The 20,977-nt window shown below is 47.8% G+C and overlaps 8 protein-coding genes across 8 annotated transcripts; 5 read left to right on the forward strand and 3 right to left on the reverse strand.

Annotated features, from left to right (window-relative positions):
* Positions 1 to 5: 5 nt before the first annotated feature.
* On the forward strand, positions 6 to 292 carry ASPWEDRAFT_170375 (uncharacterized protein; the record flags this gene model as incomplete). Its single annotated transcript, XM_040830605.1, has 2 exons — positions 6 to 98; positions 161 to 292. Coding segments are annotated over 2 exons (225 nt in total), but the record flags the coding sequence as incomplete, so codon positions are not given.
* A 469-nt stretch (positions 293 to 761) lies between these two features.
* Positions 762 to 2,332, reverse strand: ASPWEDRAFT_26313 (mitochondrial 37S ribosomal protein mS29; the record flags this gene model as incomplete). The annotated part of the gene is made up of 2 exons (XM_040832840.1): positions 762 to 1,633; positions 1,696 to 2,332. The coding sequence occupies 2 exons, from the start codon at positions 2,330 to 2,332 to the stop codon at positions 762 to 764; spliced, it is 1,509 nt and encodes a 502-aa protein (XP_040690548.1).
* A 369-nt stretch (positions 2,333 to 2,701) lies between these two features.
* Positions 2,702 to 3,442, forward strand: ASPWEDRAFT_50290 (ribosome biogenesis protein RRS1; the record flags this gene model as incomplete). Its single annotated transcript, XM_040837415.1, has 2 exons — positions 2,702 to 2,748; positions 2,839 to 3,442. 2 exons carry the CDS (start codon positions 2,702 to 2,704, stop codon positions 3,440 to 3,442), a joined length of 651 nt encoding a protein of 216 aa, XP_040690549.1.
* Positions 3,443 to 4,561: 1,119 nt separating this feature from the next.
* ASPWEDRAFT_170378 (putative Rho GTPase activator (Bem2)) lies at positions 4,562 to 6,670 on the reverse strand (the record flags this gene model as incomplete). The annotated part of the gene is made up of 4 exons (XM_040830606.1): positions 4,562 to 5,217; positions 5,270 to 5,364; positions 5,414 to 6,080; positions 6,136 to 6,670. 4 exons carry the CDS (start codon positions 6,668 to 6,670, stop codon positions 4,562 to 4,564), a joined length of 1,953 nt encoding a protein of 650 aa, XP_040690550.1.
* Positions 6,671 to 11,461: 4,791 nt separating this feature from the next.
* On the forward strand, positions 11,462 to 12,609 carry ASPWEDRAFT_107915 (Rab geranylgeranyltransferase subunit beta BET2; the record flags this gene model as incomplete). Its single annotated transcript, XM_040827929.1, has 4 exons — positions 11,462 to 11,560; positions 11,628 to 11,913; positions 11,980 to 12,431; positions 12,484 to 12,609. 4 exons carry the CDS (start codon positions 11,462 to 11,464, stop codon positions 12,607 to 12,609), a joined length of 963 nt encoding a protein of 320 aa, XP_040690551.1.
* Positions 12,610 to 13,142: 533 nt separating this feature from the next.
* Positions 13,143 to 15,578, forward strand: ASPWEDRAFT_38525 (uncharacterized protein). The gene has a single exon (XM_040834901.1). It carries the CDS (start codon positions 13,420 to 13,422, stop codon positions 15,244 to 15,246), a length of 1,827 nt encoding a protein of 608 aa, XP_040690552.1. The 5' UTR covers positions 13,143 to 13,419; the 3' UTR covers positions 15,247 to 15,578.
* Positions 15,579 to 16,054: 476 nt separating this feature from the next.
* msh3 (mismatch repair protein MSH3) lies at positions 16,055 to 19,561 on the forward strand (the record flags this gene model as incomplete). The annotated part of the gene is made up of 3 exons (XM_040830607.1): positions 16,055 to 16,862; positions 16,940 to 18,024; positions 18,080 to 19,561. 3 exons carry the CDS (start codon positions 16,055 to 16,057, stop codon positions 19,559 to 19,561), a joined length of 3,375 nt encoding a protein of 1,124 aa, XP_040690553.1.
* A 643-nt stretch (positions 19,562 to 20,204) lies between these two features.
* ASPWEDRAFT_38527 (40S ribosomal protein eS28) lies at positions 20,205 to 20,977 on the reverse strand. The gene is made up of 3 exons (XM_040834902.1): positions 20,872 to 20,977; positions 20,725 to 20,808; positions 20,205 to 20,476 (listed from the first exon to the last, which is right to left on the reverse strand). Exons 1-3 carry the CDS (start codon positions 20,930 to 20,932, stop codon positions 20,415 to 20,417), a joined length of 207 nt encoding a protein of 68 aa, XP_040690554.1. The 5' UTR covers positions 20,933 to 20,977; the 3' UTR covers positions 20,205 to 20,414.

Here is a 20,977-nt window from a genome sequence, read left to right on the forward strand (position 1 = left end):
AACAGCGCAAGAAGAAACAGCGCAAGAAGAAACAGCGCAAGAAGAAACAGCGCAAGAAGAAACAGCGCAAGAAGAAACAGCGCAAGAAGAAACAGTGGGTGAAGGACCTTCTGGTTCCCAAAAGAAGCGCAAAACTGTGTCTGATCAACTCGCCTCACAGTCAACACGCCCTGCTAAGATGTCTCGCACTGAAATACCCGAGTCTACGCAAAATACCCAAGCTGAGGATGCTGGCAAGGCTCCTGGGACGAATATTGGAGGTTCTTCAGGAGAGGGAAAGCTAGTCCTCTAAACAGGGTGAGACGATGACGGCAAGGCCGTTGGTAGACGGAAACATGTAGTTATTTGTCTGGTTTTGTATTTCTTTTTACTGTTTTATGATTGATACTTTTGGCTTATGTTTTGATTTTCTGTCTTGCTCAATTCGCGTTATATTGTATGCTTTACTGATACGGGTTTACAATAATTATAGATAGTTTTCATGTAGCAAATGCCATGGTTTCTGCTCAAGGCCCTGAATATATGTGCTGGAACAGATTCAACTCCAAAATAAATAGAATATATCTTTTAAATTCCATTATATGCATACAGACACGCAACAACCAAACGAGAATAGTAAAATACAGATATTCCGAACAAAGACCCGAAGTCCATCGTTTATAGCACAGCATAATGGACAATGTTCGGTGTCATGAAGAGGTTATAGAGCGACATGGTTCAAATGAAACCGGAGAAAGCGACAGAAGGAAAAACACCATAATCTAGGCAGTAACTCTTAGTCGTCTTGCCAGCTTTTCAAGCTCGCCGATGACGCCGCCACCAGCCAAGCTCCACTTCTCACCAACCCACTCGTCGTTGACGTTTTCCCGCAGAAGACCACTGTGTGCAAAGTACTCCATGAAGCCTCGGGCTTCATCCCGGGTCAGACCAGTGAGAGTCTGAATTTCCAGCGCGGTGTCTTTAGCAGACTGGGACTCAGGAGCGCTGAAAGCCTCAATAACCCGCTGGTCAGCATAGCTGTATGGGTCTTCCCGAGGGTAATTTGGGTCAGAAGGCTTAACACCAGCCTTGCGAGCTTCCAGCTGCTTCAGTGCGACCTCAAGAGCGTAGACGGTCGGGGTGTTGGAAGCAGAGGTGGCATAAAGGAGAAGGCCACCGTTGGGCAGAGTGGGCTTGGCGGCATTCGGCTTCAACAGCGAAAGGAAGTGCTTCACGAAAACAAGGTCATGAGCGTGGATGGGCTCGAATTCAGTGTTGCGGTACTCGGAGTTCTTCATCCAGTGCGCCAGACCATCTAGGGTGACCAGCATAGGAGGACGAGGTGTGAAGTCTTTGGTCATGCTGGTTGCCGGGGCGGTTGCAGTGAGCTCAGTCCACAGAGCCTGGAAAACAGCCCAAGCAACAGCAGGGTCCTGAATACCGATTCTGGTAAGTGCGTCCAGAGTCATACCAGGCTTAACGACGGACTTGAGAGCGGGATGTTCCTGGGACACCTTCAGACCCTTGAGAACTTCCTCATTGGCGATGGCCGTGCGGGACAGCAAAGCAGCTGTCGCCGCATTCTGGACGTACAGTGATGGGTTGGCGTCGTCAAGTGGTGCGTAACCAGTATGCGCGTCGACCAATTCCTGTGCTGAATATATCGTCAATAGTTGTAAACAATTGTAAACAATGGTGCACTTTGGGAAGACCTACGCTCAGGCACACTGAAAACAACCCATTTCTTGGTAAAGGCCATTGCCGTGGCTTGGAGAAGATGCACTGTTTTTCCTGATCCTCTCACACCAGTGATAATTTTTCTGAACATCTTGCCCTCTTCCTGACCACCAGTAGAAATGTTGTTGATCAGTCTTCCCATATCCAAAGTCTCCCGTCTCACGACAGTTCCTGGCCGGCGGAATATCGACCAGCCTTGGCTAGGCTTGAAGGCTTGAACCGCTCTCAATTGATCAATCATGGGCACAGGAAGGGCAAGCACGGATCCCCGAAGACGTGCATCCACCATAGTCTGCTCTGAAAGCTCCTCCATGCCCGCAACCTCGAGAGCATTGGGGTTGCTGAGAACGATGCGTTTCCGGAGGGCCTTGCGTTCTCCGACTGCCGGGGGACGCGCTCTGTCCACTTGCTTCTTCTTCTTCATCTTAGCAGACTTTGCCTGACGGTACTTGGCAGGCCCCTCCATGCTGTTCTTCTTCTTCGCGGGCTGTGCATATCGCATCGAGGTCGTGTGGAATGATGCCGCAATTCCGGGCGCTGCAGCCGGCGGAGGTAGGAGAGCTCGAGGCGTCGGACGAAGCCGCGACAGGCAGCTCCAGCAGAAGGAAGACACCATTGTGCTGTATCACGCCGGCACGGGGCCCAGTGCCGGACGGTCAATGGGACTGCTGTGTAGCGGAAGGGGGTTGGGAGATGTGTCTTTGGCAACGTTCGTCGGGGTGGAAAGCGATGGGGATTCGGAGCACAATTTGGCACTTCAAGATTCCTCTTGCTGCCAGAACGGGACTAGCGCACTTGCCGCCCTTAGCGCGGGTACGGAGCCCAGTTAAAGCGGCAACCTGAAATTTACCTACTTTTTTTTTTTTTTTTTTTTGGTCTCCGCCCAGATCGTTTTATCCATCGGCGAGATTCTTTCTTTTCTCTTGCCCTCCATTCTTTTGTAACCAGCTCATTATCGCGAGCCGTTATTATGACAGAAGTCGAAATGTCAAACACTGCCACCGATGCAGGAAAGGCAAAGCCCGAGAGACTGTAAGCTATACAATCTTTTTTCCCCCGGTCCAACTACCTATGCATGCGATCTATAGGTATAGCAAATATTAACTTCTTCAATCTTCTCAGGCCTGTGACAGTCTCCAAACCTACCCCTTACACCTTCGACCTGGGCCATCTCCTCGTTAACGACCCCAATCCCCTCGAGCTGCCCCGTTCCGAATCCCTCAATGAATCGCTCAAGGCCACCGCTCGCGATGGCACCCAGTGCCTTCTGAACCAACTCCTCACAACCTGCCCCATCACTTCTTCCACACAACAGGGTGTCCTCCTTACTCTTCCTCCCCCGTCTACCGATCTCCCCCGACACAAGCCCCTGCCTACTCCCAAGGCTCCGACGAAATGGGAGCTGTTCGCCCGCAAGAAGGGGATTGGCAAGTACAGCACGAAGGCTGGTGGTGCGTTGGCGGACAAGGAGCGTCGCAAGAAGCTGGTCTACGATGAAGAGAAGGGTGACTGGGTGCCTCGCTGGGGTTACAAGGGTAACAACAAGAATGATGACGACTGGTTAGTCGAGGTGAACGAAAAGGACTGGAAGAAGGAAGAGGACGCCGCCGCCAAGGGAAGCTCGATTCGCGGCATGTCACGAGCGGAGCGCAAGGACAGGATAAAGCGAAACGAGAGGAAAATGAGGAACAACGACCGGAAGTCGAGAAAGACGGGCGGTGGTTGAACCGTGACTGAGATAATAAGATAAGTATGTTGATGGTTGAGGCTTCCTCGCTAGGCCTTAGGTGTCATTTTTTGTCCCATTATACCTATGCTTCGTTTCGTTGTCTGGAATGCTGGGTTTCTTCAGGCGTTAGGATTGGAGTCGCCGGTGCCTTCTTTTGATGTCAAAGATATTTTATCCCATCATTAAAACTACGTACATTATGACGCGGATCAAAAAGCAATGTCGGATTTTTCAATAACCCATCATCTACCATACCAGTATCTTATTGGACTCCATGGCTACGATACGAAGCGAGAATTATGATAAAATTATTTACCGTTTTCATTGACAATTTGACCGGTTTGATGCATGGTTATCAACTTATCTATCTTACAATGATGTACCAGCAGAGCACCAAAAAACGAATAGAAAAGAAAATCGCAAGGGCGTTGTGACAAAAGGCGCCAGAACAAAGCTCCAGTTAGGGGAATCAATGAAAATGTAAAAAAAGAAAAACAGAAAAACAGAAATTCATGTATGTGGCCATGGTGAACTTGAGCGCCAAATATCGCCAAGCAAGACGAAACAAATATAGACGAAAGGAGGATAAAAATGTACAAGAGCTGAAAGGATAGAAAAACCAACTCCGAAGGCGCCCAACATGCATTCTAAGCGAAAACAGAGCCTGCGGGATCGTAAGAGCAAAAAAGAAATAGAAGAACAGGGACAAAAGGAGCTCAGAAGAGAGTGATAACAGAAGACAGCATTCAGGACCCAAAGAAAACGTGAATATTCTTGTATGCGCACACAATGAGATCGAGGGCTGTAATAGAGGAGAAATTGATAAATAGATCAGAAAGTTATTCGAGTAGCGTACTGCCTCAGCGATTTAAGGCCTGGAATCGGTACACTGATCCAATGTCTAACTTCTGATTCATCGCGATTGAAAGGAAAACGGATCATGAAGAAAAGATAGGCCAGCCTGACTGAAGATTCAAAGTAACCAGAGTAATACTGATGTTGTACACCCGGTTCAGAAGCGGAAATAGAAGTCATAACACAAAGAGAAGTATATCAAACTTCGGAAATCAGAGAAGTCGAAGCGATGCTGAAGTCAGGCTCTGGGCCGTTCTTGACTTAGATTTGGATTGGGGAAAGAGGAGGACCCAATTCGGGAAGCTGAGAGATACTCCTCGTATGGGCGGTTTCAATTTTCTTGGGTTTGGGCTTACGGCCCTTGGATGTTTCGGGACGAGGCAGCTCTTCTTCGGGCGCATGTTGGCTGCTACCAGAAGAAGAGATGGCTCTCTCGTCGATGGCTGAATGCTGTTGGGATTCAGAGTCGGAGTCATCCTTTGACTGTGCTGCCGCTTCCTTTTCATCCATTTCTTTCTCCGCTTGAGCGAACTCTTTCTCTGTCCAGCAGCCCTGCCAGCAATTCTTCCAGTCACAGACAAGAAAATGGAAACAGAAAGCGTCGATTTTCATACAGGGTTGGAAGCATATGCAAAGGTTGCGATAGTCCATCTTGTTTTGGTCGACATAGGAATGCAGGAGATTTAGGTGGCAGGTAATGGCGAAGAGAAGGTAGTAGTTGTACGGTGGCAGCTTCGAGAGCTCATCCTTCAGCATTTGCGGAGCGGTGGTGGCTCCCTCGCATTTTTCAGCGATCATAGCTTGCGTGTCTTTGGGGAAAAGCTCATCGGGCAATTCGCGCAGCCAGGCCTTAAACATAGATCCAATAGTGTTGATGTCATACAGGTCAGGCTCGTCGAAGAGATCAATGTCGAGTTCTGAGAAACTTTGTAAGCAAGGGACATAGTAATTTTCAACGCTTCCACTTACCGGTATCGAACCGTTTTTGCCAGTGTTTTACTTCTTTTCCACTACCAGGGACACGGTACAGCCCCTCCTCCTCGCAACCCTTGAAGTTGAGATAACTGAGACAAAGTTAGTAATTGATACTTTATTGGGGCAATGCGAACTTACTCAATGCAACGATACGGCAAAGCTGGCATCCAAAACTCCGTCTTGTCACGGCAATCCTCGAGCCGCTTTGCGATGCGAGTTCGTCGCGCTTGTTCAATGAGGGGTAAGTTGATGACAGAGCATATATAGTTGTCGTCAGTGATCAGCTCCCGCTCATTTGTGCTGCCACTCCGAGTAATCTTGCCAAAGAATCCTTTTCCTGCCTTGCCAAGACGGTCTGCGGCGCCGGTCGAAGACTGCTTGATGTTGTTGAATAGCGCCGCGGAAGCACCCGACACCTGACTTAAGGAGCCCGATGGGACCATCGATCCATGGCTTCTCTCTTTCCTGATGGAACCACTGCCGATTTCTGCTGAGCGGTCGACGGAATAGTTGCGAACCGCAGAATTTCCTGTTGCCCTAACCGGGCGTTCATAGCGCGACGTTGAGGCCTTGGTGGGTTCCTGTGCCTCCCGCGAGATGCTTTCCTCAAGCTTCATCAGGCCGGTTGATGGGCGTCTAACTATCCTGTTCGCCGAGGAATCGTCCAGTCTGATTGAGCGAGATCGCGAAAGAAGGTTGGCAAAGCGCGGTTGCTTCTTTCTGAGGGTGGATCCAGCCTCAATGTCTGTGCCTACTTTCTTGAGTGTCGACGTCTGGGGACCTTTGTCTGCAGAAGATTCACCGTCTGCAGGTTGCTTAGTAGGGGACTTCTTCAAACGAAAGCAGGCCATTGTACTCACTGTTCTCTTGCTCTGCTGCTTGGATCAGCCCAGGGAGATCCGGCGTTGATTCGTATTGCTTGGATGATATTTGTGTTTTGCGGTCCCTCGAGCTACCACGGCTCTTGGAGTTGTCCCCTGAGTTTCCGGAACCGTCCGACCTTTGCGTCCTATGAGAAGACTTGGGTGCTTTGAGGTTCGCGAAAAAGGACCGTGAAGTATCACGGGTATGTTTAGGAGAGCCTCTAGGGGAGGGGGGGTATTGAGGAATCGCAGTGACGCCGGGGGTGATGGGTTCAGGTGCACACGAAAAGGCAGGCGACCCTGGAAAGGTTGGGCTGTTTGACTTGCAATTGGATTCTTGGGTGACAGGTCGAATCGTGGTCCCCTTGAAGAAGGGTGAACTAGATGCAGACTTAGGAGAACGGGGTGTCAGGGGACTCGGCCCATCGGAGCTTTGGGCACCGGGTGTCAGTGGAGACGAGATCTTCGCATTGGTCTGCAGGGTGAAAGAGCTTAGATCTAAATTGGGAACAGTGGACTGTCTCAAGGGCATTTTTCGATGGAATCGTGGGTCACACAGTGGCCCTGAAATGCGTAGTAACGTTCGGTATCGACAGGGGCTAACGTGATATATCAAGTGCCGTTCGAAGATTAATTGATTGAATGAGAATAATCAACCTATTTTTTTTAAAAAAATATATTCTAGTCAGCAAATGAGTCAGACATAATCAAGGACGCAATTCGTGGTATTTGAGGGGCCAAATTCCTCATGGAGTGAATTCACAGCCCCAGTTGAGATCTTTACCTTTGCAATGCCTAAAGCATGGATATTCCAGCGATGATCCTTGTTCAAAAAGCCGACCAGCTCGAGATTGTATAAACACAGCTGTTCGCGTTGTTCGCGTCTTTCCGCTTGGTCGGGGTGAAACGATTGGAGGGAAACCAGCCTTGCCAATCTTTCAAAGGTATTGATATCGTTGTTCGGTGACGGCTGTCAGAGTGAACTGCAATATTTCTGGGGCAAAGAGAAAATTCCAGAGAGATCGGATCTAAGAGAAAGAGACATGGCCATTAGTGAGACAATTCGAGACGAAGGCGGGTTTGCTTTTGGATGAGTAAAAAAGCAAAGGTGCGCGATAGAGAAAGGTACGGGCACCGCAAGGAGAATGGACAAATGTAGGGATTCAATGGTTCGATGACGCTATTAATAAAGCTGACATTGTCACCCACCACCCCTTTGTGTGCATAATCAATTCACATGGAGTGATAGCACTCCTTGCTGTGAATCAATCGTTTCAGAGAACAATGGAAGACTTGGTATGAATGCATCGAAACCCGCCACCAGAAAGTAGAGACAGGAGACATTATTGTGACCTACCAGATCGCACCCCTCATGATATTGAATACTGCTTCTCTTCACTCCACACCAGTGTTCGATCCGAATCCGCAATCGATATGATCCCTCGTTTCCAAACTCGCCGATTCAACGGTTGCACAGATGATAAGTCGACCGATCGGACTGCGACCTATTTTCCTTTTTCTATTTCTTCCAGCTTCTTTTCTTTCCTTCTTTCTTTATTCCTTCTGTTCTTTGAGAATAGCGGTATCGGGAGGGGCGACAAGGGAAGGGTACTCGGCGTAGAATATCAAAGACAATCAATCGATCGATGGAGCTAAAAGGCCCAAGGAACCTGAGGAACCGAGAAAAAAGAAAAGAAAAAAAGGAACAAAAAAGACAAAGATCGATATTGGATTTCCGAATGAGGAGTGGTTTAGGAGGGGAGGGACACGAGAGAAAAGTTCCCGCACGGTGCTGAAGGTGCTCAGATTCAACTAGACTAGTAGGTTGTACTGTCGCAGCGACGACACATTCCCTCTTTGACAGCGTTATGCAAGCGCGGCTGCGTATCAGGCTAAGAAAGGCACCGTCTCTCTTTTTGCTTTTCCTTTTCTTGTTTTTTTAAGGGGTGGGAGAAGCAGAAGCCCGAATAGTGGAGAAGGGCGTTAGTTATTAGTTAGTTATTGGGGGTGGAAAAAGCGAAGGACAACAGCGTGGCTCGAGAAGAGACACTATGGCCGGCGCCTATTGAGTTAGTAGGGGATTAGTCTAATAATGCCCAGGCTGGATGGAATGGGCAAATGCTGCTGCTTTTCTATGAATAGTCTAACCAGGCGGAGAGAGGAAGACAAAACAGAGACGGCGCCGTCAAAACCCAAGGATCGTCGAGTCAGGAACAATCACCCAGAGGGATCCCAGCGGTGTTACAGCCTCTAAATGACGTCTGCTTTTTGAGTTTCCAAGGTTCCTGATCTTATTGATGAGGAAAAGGATCACGTCTAAGCGGTCGATCGTAGAATTCAAACCACAGAAATTATTATTATTACTGTGCCATCACCTACCTCTCCTGTTTACGGCACAGGCACAAAGCACCGCACACCGAAAGATCAGGAGTGGCCCCGCAGGAAGCGGTGAACCTCAGTGGCCAACGAGAATGGGTCTGGCAGCTGGAGCCTTGGGCGGGATGATGTACGTCCCAGTCAAGACGGCCGGGGATTGGTCCACCGCGAGTCACCCGGGTGGAGCTGTCTGGGATGGCCCGGCGAATCAGGCACCGCCAATCCTGACACGAGAAGCGACGACTCCGTTCCTGGGGACGCTCTAACGCTACAGTGCATTGGATATGTACCTTTTTTTTTTTTTTTTATGGTGGTGGTGGTTGATCTACACTTGGGATAAATGGCGTCGCATTTATTGACCATTAAACTTTGAGTACTGACTCTCCCTCAGCAAGACCCCTGGTACAGACAACAGTTTACTAGTGTGAATAATTCCATGCTGGTCATCCCGCCCATTATAAAGATCTTCTGGTGAAGCTTCCCTCAAGTCCTCGACCATGGTTCCATCTTGCCTTTCGATACAACGAGTGGGGCCCGCAAAATAAGGGGAATATTGTTGTTCACTTGTTCCAAAGGTTCTCACGTTGCCTACCCCGCAGGCTTCTTTTTTTATCTTTTTTTCTTCTTACTATGTCGATGGATTTCTATTATTCTATTATTCAGTCCTACCTTACCATTGTTCTATGCAGCAATACCCTGCAGTCATCTGATAATTATTAATATCTGACATTAGCTCGGCAGGAACCTGAAGAAAAGTGGCATACGTAGTATATACGTAGTCTCTCCCGTAGTCTGTACAGACAAGGGAAAAGTGGGGAAGATAACGCTCGCTACTACTGTATGCTGCTACGAGGGCAATATAGAATAAATTGCCGGCCAAGTCAACTTACATATTAGATTTTACGGCGTACATAATTTAAGTGGTACTGGAATGAACACGATTGGTCACGTTTTCTGCTCCATTTCCAATGGCCTTCCATCTAATCCCGGATCCAGCGTTGTAAAGGCTGATTTGAGTTGCTCACAAGATAGCAGCGTAAATCACCGCTAGGCCACAATCAGGTCGGCTGCCCGAGCTCCGACCATCTTAGCAGATAGCATTTCTGTCATCTTCAAATCAATACTTCATCGTCAAGCAGAGACAATGCCCACCAGTCATCTCATCTCGCAAAGACACGCAGATGCGATGCTGATAAACAACTCTGATCACAAAAACGGTCGAACCAAATAATGCATACCGGGTAAGTCGGATGCATTGGACCTGCTCTTGTGGCAAAGCAAGAACCTCCTCGATCGTGTCAACGCTGACCTTCAGACCAGAAATGGGTCTTGAATAATAGAATTGGAACCCATTTATGTCAATCGAAAGAAGATTAAGTTCCATAGACCCTTTGACACATTTTGAATTCTCGATCGTCTGCCACTTGCGCAGAATAACAGTCATGACGCACCATTTCCGCCGATGAGGCATAGATTCATGTCATCACTGAGCCAGATTCATCAAAGGCAAAGATTGTTGCGACGTATCAAGGACATGCTCTTTCTCGACGACAGTCGTTAAGCTCTACTCAACCAATCCTTGATGGTGTTCTGAGTTGACAATCGCTTCGAGTACGTGCGAATAGGAATCCGGCTCGCTTCTAAAGTCCTTTATTGGAGTGATGACTTTTGTCAAAGAGGAGTAAATTCTGTTCATTACCAGATGGAGGAATGGCTTGAGAGCTGTAACCACTACTGAGGTAAGAGATGATATTGACATCAGCCTGATTAACTGGTATCTCATAGTAGGTAGGCACTGTGCAGTGTGGCCAGTGCTTAATTAGATAGAGCTGTAAGCTGTGTATAATTACTGAGTCAATAACATACATATATATAGAGAGAGGGGTGAATAAGATAATATATAAGGACCTGAATGCGTGTTGATACTCAAGACTTTGGGCTTTCATATCGAGGCTGCTGCATAAGATATCTACATATTTCTCAACCAACTAGTGCTCTTGATCTGCCTCTCATCCTTAATAGTACTAGGTATATTTTGTTCTAATTACAAGAATAGTATTTACCTCCCATGTGATGGAGATTTATTGCTAACTACTCCGTAATTTCTTTCATATTCCCTGTAGCTCGATGGCAAAAAGTCTCGAGTTTTTATCAGTAGTATGCTGCCTCATACATCATACACTCCACTTGCAGGCGCTAAGCGGCAAAGCAATGATAAACACACTATCCCCTATATAGAGTACACGTGGGAGGCATAACAGTTGTCAACGAATATTACGGCAATTAATGAATGTAAGCAGCGATAGTCCATCCCGCCACCCAGGACCTTTGTTCCGAGAAATAATTACCATCAGCAGTAATAAAAATAAATAAATATATCCTTGGTCCAACCAGGGGGGCGTCGACAATTCAGGGGTTTCACACCACTTCTTCACACACCGCCCATGCTAGCAGGCCCTAACAGCGAGTCTGAAACAGCCGACGGCCCAGCCTGCGCTGACCCAGGCCGAGCGGCCCCGAGATCACGTGTCGCCAGCCCTCTCGTTTCGAGTTCGACGCACTTCCCCATTAATCTCTCCTGCAAAAGCTTTTCATCGCCTACTCAACACGTGCTTGGTTGGGTTTTCGTCGCCTTTCTGCACTCTTTCCACGGAACGGCATGCACTGACAGCACTGTGGCTTTTCTTTTCGAGTTTCATCTATTCTCGATGACCGCATGATCTACGCTGGCTTGCCCCTCGATGGACAGCTTTCGTAATCCATCGTTATTCGAGTTATCTTGATGACAGAACTGAACTTTGCCCACGACATCCCACTCACCCACCATCTTTGGTAGATCGTTAGCCTTTTTTTTCTCTTTGTTTTTTTTTTTTGCCACTAACCACCCTGAATCTGCCCGAGATTTCTCAGAAATTTCCCAGGACGAATCATCACATCGCAATTCGCAATGTCGTTGGTTTCGGGTCCTGGCAGGGCTGTTGGCAGCCGCTCAGAGCAAACACTGTGTATCCAAAAACACGTGGACTATATCAAGAATCTTGACACTGTGCGTGATTCTTATTGCCATAAATCTTCTCTTAATGATGGAGAATGTGGTTGACGGGTGCTGTTAGAGAAGGGATGAGTTGGAATATTGGCTCACCGAGCATCTTCGACTGAATGGAGTTTATTGGGGCTTGAATGCTCTGTATCTCCTTGGCCATCCCGAAGCATTACCCCGAAAGGAAACCATCAACTTTGTCCTATCGTGCCAAAAGGATGACGGTGGCTTTGGCGCTGCCCCTGGTCATGATGCACACATGTTGTATACAGTCTCTGCCGTACAAATCCTTGTAATGCTGGATGCGGTAGATGAACTGGAGAAACGTGGCCTGGGAGGCAAGCAGAAAGTCGGATCTTGTACGATATAATCCTTTATCCTGCCTTTTTACTGTCAATTCCCAAGGCCGTGCTAAAGGGTTACAGTCATCGCAGGATTGCAGGATAAGGAAACTGGTACATTCATGGGCGATGAATGGGGTGAGGCGGACACCAGATTCCTATATGGTGCATTCAACGCCTTGTCGTTATTAGGTCTTCTCGACCTGGTTGATGTTCCCAAAGCCGTCACCTATATCCAGAAATGCGAGAATTTGGATGGTGGCTATGGGATCAAACCCGGGGCCGAAACACACGCTGGCCAGGTCTTTACATGTGTAGGAGCTCTGGCGATTGTTGGAAGACTCGATCTGATCAACAAGGACCGCCTAGGTGGTTGGCTTAGTGAAAGACAGATGGAGAATGGCGGATTCAATGGTCGCCCTGAAAAACTGGAAGATTCATGTTATAGCTGGTGGGTTGGTGCCAGCATAGCCATGATCGACAAAATTCACTGGATAGATGGTAGCAAACTTGCTAGCTTTATCTTGAAGTGCCAGGTGAGTTTGGTCATTGATTGATTGTCATTTCATTTTCACTAATGCAATTTAGGATCCGGAAGCTGGGGGATTCGGAGACCGACCTGGTAATATGGTCGATGTCTTTCATACTCACTTCGGCATCGCAGGCCTCAGTCTGTTGAAGTTCGACGGCATCAAAGAAGTAGATCCTATATAGTAAGTTTCGCTCTTTGCATTTCACTCTTGATGAACGATGCTAATGGATGGCAAACAGTTGCATGCCGAAGGAAATCATATCAAAGTGTTTGGCGAGGTAGCAGATATCTGTCTTCCTCCGATGTATATCAAAGTTCCCACCGACTTGAAAATTCGTAAGATAATGTTCACCTTTTCACCTCCTGCCATCTAATAACCCGTCTTCCGTTCCGTGGATCATGGGATACAAGGCAGGAGAAGAGCAAAGCCACCGTGACTTATTTCCGCTTCATACCATACCTACAATGGCCTGTTATAGAGCCGTTAAGACATGGTGGCACACTTTTCATGTAAAGTCAAGTTTTCAGTTTTAGTTTTTTTTTCAATGATTATTGCTAAAGCATTCACAATGGACTTATTATTTAATGACTCTTATAATATATGCCCGGTTGACTTCTCGCTCCAAGATACACAAGGCTCGTCTTCGTGATTCGTAGTGGTGGGTAGGGTTGGTAGTTCCTTCTCCAAGTACCACCACTTACTTCTTTGGGATACCTGACTTCCTTCCTACCTTCCACTCCGTCGCCCTCTCGTTCGCCTGCCCTGGTGGCCGTGGAGTCTCCAGGGCAAGTCCTTCTTTCACGATCTCTTCCTCTTCGTCACTTCTTCAGTTCCCAGCGAGTCTTCATTTTGTCAATCCGGGCAAGTCTTTCTATCTTGGTTTCTTGTCTTTGGCTGCTTCTCATGCCAGCAACGATCCGTATCTCTTACCTGTCGTTTCCTTCAGTATTTGGTCAATTCGGCCCTCCATTCTTCATCTCATCTTTTCAAAATGGATGCAGCTGCACTATTGTGCAACATCTGCCCCAAACGACCAAACTTCAGTGATGTATCTCACCTATTGACTCACATTTCGTCCAAGGCACATCTGTCCCATTATTTCAAACTTCAAGTACGCAGCCACCAGGAGTCACAGGCAGGCGATTTACTCGATGAATACGACCAGTGGTACAAGGCCAATAATCTGGCCAAGCTACTCTCTGATCGAATGGCCTCGAAAGAAGCTCGGAAGAGGAAGTCCCAGGGCAAGAATTCTTCTCATGGTACAGCATACCCCACGAAAAAGGCTACTGGTTATAAGCCAACACCGGTTGCAACGACGTGCCCTTCCCCCGAGAACTCATTGACCGACTACCTCGACCCACGACTTTCCGATACTTACCTGAACGTTGATTCCGTCCAGACCAACCGGAATGTATCCTACTCTGCTAGCTACGTTACTCCGGCTACGTCTTCGATCACAGACCTTCGGACCCATCCTCGTCCAGATTATAGACTTCCAGTATCTCCACAGACAACGCTGTCGTACCAATGGAAACAAGAACGTGAATTGGACTCTGGAGATGAAACCAGCATGATCCTGCAGGCTACACCTATATGGTCTCGAAGAGTGAATGGAAAAATTGGCACAATCTCTCAGTTGCCTCACGGGGACCTTGGCTATGATCCTTTTGTTGATGACAACGATTCCTTTGACTCTCCGGGCACCGAAGTTGACAAAGATAGGGCTGACGAAATTGCAAGACTGAAAGGGGTATTGTGGCCGGGAATGGACATATTTGACTCCGCTACCGAGCAGATGAGACGTAAACGTAACCAGAAAAAGGATCAAAGTATCCTCGAGATGATGGAAAAGACATCCATGTGTGTTGAGCCTACGGAGCTGGTTTTCTCTCCCACGGGAATTCTACGAAAGCAACGTGTGATCTCTGGTAATGTCGAGGATAGCAGTCCTCTGAAAGGAGAGACACCAATTCCTAAACGCCGACCTGCTCGTCCGAAGCGTGTCCTTTCCCAAGTCGACTCTAACGCTCAACGTGGCCAGGATAGCAAAAGGGCCAAGAAAATGACCGGTCTAAGTCTCAGCAGGCATACAGAACCTCAACGAGGCCTGCAGCTCCCACAGAGTCCTTTGCCCCCTCTGCCACTTCGCTATGGCAATGGCTACTACCCCTCCCATGGAGATGATGTTGACGAGCTCTCTATGACCATCAAAGGTCTTGAGTCTAGGTCCCGTAGTGGGTTCACTGTGTTTCATGACGAACCGAATCAATACAAGTTGAGCTTCAAGGAAAATGATCATGACGATGGCCCACGTTTTGCAATGGGAGACCTTTCTCATACTGGCTTTTCTCGACGAGACACCTTGGCTTACAATCCATTCCAGCCTTCTACCCCCAGCACATACGCTTCAAACTTTGCTGGAATGGCAACCCGAATTCCTGCAGATAAAGAAAACATCGAGCCCCTTCTGAACGCCAATGGTAGAATTGATCCTGTCGTTGGCTGGCACTCTCCAGTGATGAAACGATGCCCCACTGCTGATACCGGGTATCCACCACAATTTTTCTTCGGAAATACCCAATGCTCGGGATTCAGTCCATTTGATGGTCCCTCCATTCCTTCTGCATATTCGTTTAATCCGTTAGCTGCTTCCTTCCCGAAGCTGCCAGTTGAAGAATACCCTATATATGACACGGAACCCACTGACGATCACAAGCCAAAGCCTGCTTCACGCGCCACCTCTGTTGATGCTACGATCTCAGAAATTGAAGAAGACGACTTCGACAGGCTTTATCTAGATGGAAGCTCTTACTAGAATCCATCCAAACTTGACTTTTGCTTGTTTATTATGTTGCTCAGCACTCCGCACAATATCCTTATCCACATCATTGTGGTTCGGAGAAATCAGTGTGCCCGTCAGCTTTAACCTTTGTGTTACAATTATAGCCCGCGTGGGACTCCTTTGCCTGCAGGTATATAGCTTTTATGTACTACTTATTATACAGCATGGATTTTGATTTCGTTTGGGGCAAGTCTACAAGATCAGTTCTCGAGGCGATGGCGATGGTTACATCCACTGTTTGAAAACATTGAGGACACAAGACCATAGAGTTAGATTACAACATTCGCTTTTAGCATGAAACCAATCGATTCTTTCCTAATATCATAGATTTGTGCTAGAAGTTGACTAACTTTTAGAATGTTGATTATATAAGCCAATTTAAGCTGTTCACGCTACGCGCGTGTGGCTCTTTACGCGTCAAGCTCCGCGGCGAATGCGAAGTCGCAAGGTTAATATCATCATTCATACTTGTGATTATTGTGCCATTGATTGTGTGTTCTGAGTCTAGTGTTTCTTTGCAGAAATCCTCTGTACTATGCAGAGAACTATCCGCTATTAAGAAATACCTCCGAGGATAGAGCTCGCATGCGATTTCCCATCGTTCTGGGGGGTTTTTTTATTAAGCATACAGTGCAGGGGGTAAAGCCTCGCGATCAACCCTTCACATCGCCACCTTTACACTTGTGATGATTGACCGTTTACCTGCTTGAGGGCTTTTAAACAGAATATTGACACTAGCACCTGTTTTTATCTCTACGTGAAACACCCGAGAAAGATCAAAATGCCTCTCCCATCATCGCAATCGTCGGCCTCGTCTTCTCCGAGCCTGAAGCGGAAACAGCCAACCATCGCGAGCTTTTTCACGAAGAAGCCATCCGGAACTCAGCAAAGGCCCCCTAGTGGAGATGATGATAAGGATGTGATAAAGAACGGGGAGCAAGAAGACACTTCCGAGAGGAAGAAGGACGAGAAGGCAAGAGATGAGAATGGGTTGACGGACGATGACGAAGATATTGTGGCACCGGTCTCGAAACGAGCCAGAACGAAGGGATCATCTTCGAAAGATACCAGTGGAAGCCCGACCATCGAGCGCTCTGCCCATTTCGAACCAGCCCCGCCATCAAGTGGCAGTCAACGAACCAAACAATTTAAATTTAACAGTTCAGCGCCTGACTCTGGGCTGCAACCGATACAGGAGCTAGACGAACGAGAGACCAAACAACGAGATAAAGAAAGAGAGAAGCTACATAAGCAGTTTGTTAAAAAGCTAGGGGGCGCAGACTGTCTTATTGGGATTGGAAGGAATACTGCCAGCGAAGCTGCTCCAGTTGGGGAGGATGGCGCAGACGACGATGAGGACGAAGACGCGGCGCCTCCCCCTCCTACGAAAGGAAAAGGCACGGCTAAGAAAGGCGGGAGCAAGCTTACTCCGATGGAAAAGCAGGTCATTGAAATTAAGAAAAAGCACATGGATACAGTTCTGGTCATCGAAGTCGGTTACAAGTTTCGATTCTTTGGTGAAGATGCGCGGGTAGCTGCCAAGGAGCTGAGTATTGTCTGCATTCCTGGCAAATTCAGATTTGACGAGCGTAAGTGCAGTGCCATGAGGAAACTACACTTGCTGCTTTATTTGGTCCCGTGCTAAATTATATTCCTCACGGCTTAGATCCCTCGGAAGCTCATCTCGATCGGTTCGCATCTGCGAGTATACCCGTACACAGGCTACATGTGCATGTCAAGCGTTTGATTACTGCCGGGCATAAAGTTGGAGTGGTTAGGCAGATTGAAACTGCTGCACTAAAAGCTGCTGGCGATAACCGCAATGCACCCTTTGTCCGCAAACTTACAAATTTGTACACGAAGGGCACATATATTGACGACGTGGAGGGACTGGAAGGGCCTGCTCCTACTGCATCTCCAGCAACAGGATATATGCTCTGCATAACTGAAGCGAATGCCAAAGGCTGGGGCAACGACGAGAAGACCCATGTGGGAATTGTTGCCGTCCAACCGGCCACTGGAGACGTAATTTATGACGACTTTGAGGATGGTTTCATGAGAAGTGAGGTTGAGACAAGGTTACTTCATATCGCACCTTGTGAGATCCTCATTGTCGGTGAATTGTCCAAAGCCACAGAGAAGCTCGTTCAACATCTTTCAGGTAGCAAGATGAATGTCTTTGGCGATGCGGTGCGAGTTGATAGGGCCCCTAAGAAAAAGACTGCAGCTGCCGAGTGTCATAGCCACGTCTCGAGCTTTTATGCCAATAAAATGAAGACTGCAAACAACACAGCCGATGTACAGGCAAGTAGTCTACTGCAGAAAGTACTCAATTTGCCCGAACAGGTCACTATCTGTCTTTCAGCTATGATTGAGCACATGACAGATTACGGGCTGGAGCATGTCTTCGAGCTTACGAAGTACTTCCAACATTTCTCTTCTCGGTCACATATGCTTCTCAACGGTAATACATTAATGAGCCTTGAGATATACCAAAACCAGACCGACTACTCCGCTAAAGGAAGTCTTTTCTGGACCTTGGATCGAACAAGGACGCGTTTTGGACAAAGAATGCTTCGAAAATGGGTTGGAAGGCCTTTGCTTGACAAGTCACGGCTGGAGGAAAGGATTAATGCAGTCGAGGAACTCCTGAATCCGGAGCGAACCGTTCAAGTGGAGAGAGTGAAAGGCTTGCTTGGTAAAGTCAAGAGTGATTTGGAAAAGAGCCTGATTCGCATTTACTATGGAAAGGTATATAGAATATATGGATACCTCGTGACTGGATTGATGCTAATAGACTGGGCAGTGCACACGACCGGAACTTCTGACTGTCCTCCAGACGATGCAGATGATTGCCCAGGAATTTGCGGATATCAAAGCTCCCGCAGATACTGGATTTACGTCGCCCGTGGTCAGTGAGGCCATTGCATCCCTACCGACAATTTTGAAGGATGTCGTGTTCTTCCTCGACAAGATAAACATGTACGCGGCGAAGAAGGATGATAAGTACGAATTTTTCAGAGAATCGGAAGAGACCGAAGACATCAGTGAACAGAAGCTTGGGATAGCTAGCGTCGAACATGAGCTCGAGGAGCATCGCTCGGCTGCTGGCGAAGCTATAGGGAAGCAGAAAGTGGTATATACCACTGTTGCGGGCATTGAGTACCTGATCGAGGTTGAGAACAGTTCGGCCACTCTCAAACGGGTGCCTGCATCGTGGGTGAAGGTCAGCGGCACAAAGAAACTTTCGCGATTCCACACACCAGAGGTTATCCAGTTACTTCGACAGCGAGATCAGCACAAAGAAGCTCTGGCTGCGGCTTGTGACAAGGCGTTCACGGCTCTTCTTGCGGAGCTAGCCACCAGCTACCAGTCTTTCCGTGACTGTGTACAATCTTTGGCGATGCTCGACTGTCTACTTTCTCTAGCTACTATAGCGAGCCAGCCCGGATATGTCAAGCCTGAGTATACGGAGCATGCATGTATCTCAGTGAATCAAGGACGCCACCCAATGGTTGAACAGCTTCTACTCGACAGCTACGTCCCTAATGATATCGATATGGATACAGATAAAACCCGTGCGCTCCTTGTCACAGGTCCAAACATGGGTGGAAAGTCCAGCTATGTGCGGCAGGTGGCCCTTATCGCTATTATGGGGCAGATCGGTTCTTATGTCCCTGCTCAATCGGCAAAGCTGGGTATGCTAGATGCAGTCTTCACTCGCATGGGGGCGTTCGACAATATGTTGGCTGGTGAATCTACTTTCATGGTCGAATTGTCCGAGACGGCCGACATACTCAAACAAGCTACGCCTCGTTCGCTTGTCATTCTCGACGAACTGGGTCGGGGCACTTCTACCCATGACGGTGTTGCCATTGCACAGGCAGTCCTGGACTATATGGTCCGGTCCATTCGAAGTCTCACACTCTTCATCACACACTACCAGCACCTCTCCAACATGGTGCACTCTTTTCGTGACAAAGAGCTCCAAAACGTGCACATGCGCTTCACAGAATCGGGCTCCGGGAAAGACGAGGATATTACTTTCTTGTATGAGGTTGGAGAAGGCGTCGCACATCGCAGTTACGGGTTGAACGTTGCACGGTTGGCGAACTTACCGGCATCCCTACTTGATCTGGCCAAGCAGAAGAGTGCGGAGTTAGAAGAGAAGATTCGTCGCCGGAGACTTGCGGGACTCGTCACGGCGGTTGGTGATATTATGGTGGATTCTCCAATGGGGAATGAGAGCTTGATTGAGCGACTCATTACTAGTGCGGAGCAGTTATAGGCACAACAAAAACATGAACTAAACTTAGACATTTCGGGTTATTTGGTACGGGTACTGGGCGGTTTAGATTGGCGTGGTATGCATGTTGGTTTGCACCTGATAGCATATATTGTATAGTAAATACCATGTAGAAAATCCCAGTCACGTCGATAGCATATTACTACTCCGTACCCCGTACTACTCCATACTTTCTCGGATCTACTACGCTCAGTCATGACGAAAGCTATCGAAGGGGCATCTGATAGCTAGCATGAAAATGAGTCCAATGGGGCAAAAGTTGGAACCAGGAGATACAGGCGGAGGATATCACATAATTAGAAGAATCCGGACCAGACTCCGTAATCGAAGCGATATGCCGGAGAAGAAAGGTTCCATTTCAATCATTATCTCTTTTTTTTTTTTCTCCATCCCGATTCCACTTTTTTGGACCCTCTATAACCCTGTGCGCCTTATGCGACTGTGAAAAAGAAACAGGGAATGAGAAAAACAACGGACCGCATCATCGATATAAAGACGTTTCAGTATCCTCTCCGATGAGAGGAAAGTTGAAGTTGCGACGTAGATAAACAGCCCGGAAAACATCATCCAATCGAATCCGTTGATTTCAAATTTTTTTCCTTTTTTTCATTTCAGGTCGATCTTTTTCTTTTCTTCTTTATTCCCTGGTAGTTCGTAACAGACAGAATAGTAAAAAGAGAGAAAAAAGAATTCACAACCGTATGTTGTCGCACCAGCCCATGCAGTGAACCAACCACGCTTTTTTGCCTTCCCAACCTCCCAGAATCATCTCCATCGCAAGCAAAACGTACATAGCCTCGAGAGGTAAAAAGAAAACTCGGAGGAAACGGAGAAATTATCTGAGACGGCGGGCCTCTCTTTCGGATTCGAGCAGGCAGAGGATGTCATCGACCTTGACTGTAGTGCGACAAAAAAAGTCCAGTTAGCCTTTGTACCTTTCTTCGATTTGGCTGGTCCCCTCAATCAACTCCGTATATTTGATCCTTCTTGTGCCTTCTGGCTTTCTTTGTTGTTTCCTTTTCTCTTTTTGATTCCATCTCTTGTTTTTCTTTCCATCTGGCTTTTTTCTTGGACCAATTCACGGGAGTTGTCGGGAATGGGTAAAAAAAAAGGGAAACTTCAATCGCAGCACAAAAGTCGCATACCTGGGCCCTTGACGTTACGGATGATGCTGCGGGAGGTGTCGTCCATGAATTCGACACGGACCTGGGTGACACCACCACGGGAGCCTGTCGAAAGCAGGACATGTTAGCGACATGGCCATCAACATAGACGTGAAAAGAATTCCATACCGGTACGGCCGAGGACACGGGTCACCTTGACGAGCTTAACGGGCTGCTTGCTGGAATCCATCTTGGAGGTAGGGCTCGACGACAGCGAGGATTGACTGGATGGAGG

Source organism: Aspergillus wentii, assembly GCF_001890725.1.
Source record: "Aspergillus wentii DTO 134E9 unplaced genomic scaffold ASPWEscaffold_3, whole genome shotgun sequence".
Taxonomy (NCBI): domain Eukaryota; kingdom Fungi; phylum Ascomycota; class Eurotiomycetes; order Eurotiales; family Aspergillaceae; genus Aspergillus; species Aspergillus wentii.

What these genes read in the sequence shown, in the direction of transcription:
- ASPWEDRAFT_38525 (XM_040834901.1), top strand. Translation starts at nt 13,420, where the DNA reads ATGGATGCAGCTGCACTATTGTGCAACATCTGCCCCAAACGACCAAAC.
- ASPWEDRAFT_38527 (XM_040834902.1), bottom strand. Translation starts at nt 20,932, where the DNA reads ATGGATTCCAGCAAGCAGCCCGTTAAGCTCGTCAAGGTGACCCGTGTC. An exon ending in CCGTGTCCTCGGCCGTACCG is followed by an intron (nt 20,809 to 20,871) that starts GTATGGAATTCT and finishes TGCTTTCGACAG; the next exon opens with GCTCCCGTGGTGGTGTCACC. An exon ending in CCGTAACGTCAAGGGCCCAG is followed by an intron (nt 20,477 to 20,724) that starts GTATGCGACTTT and finishes GTCGCACTACAG; the next exon opens with TCAAGGTCGATGACATCCTC.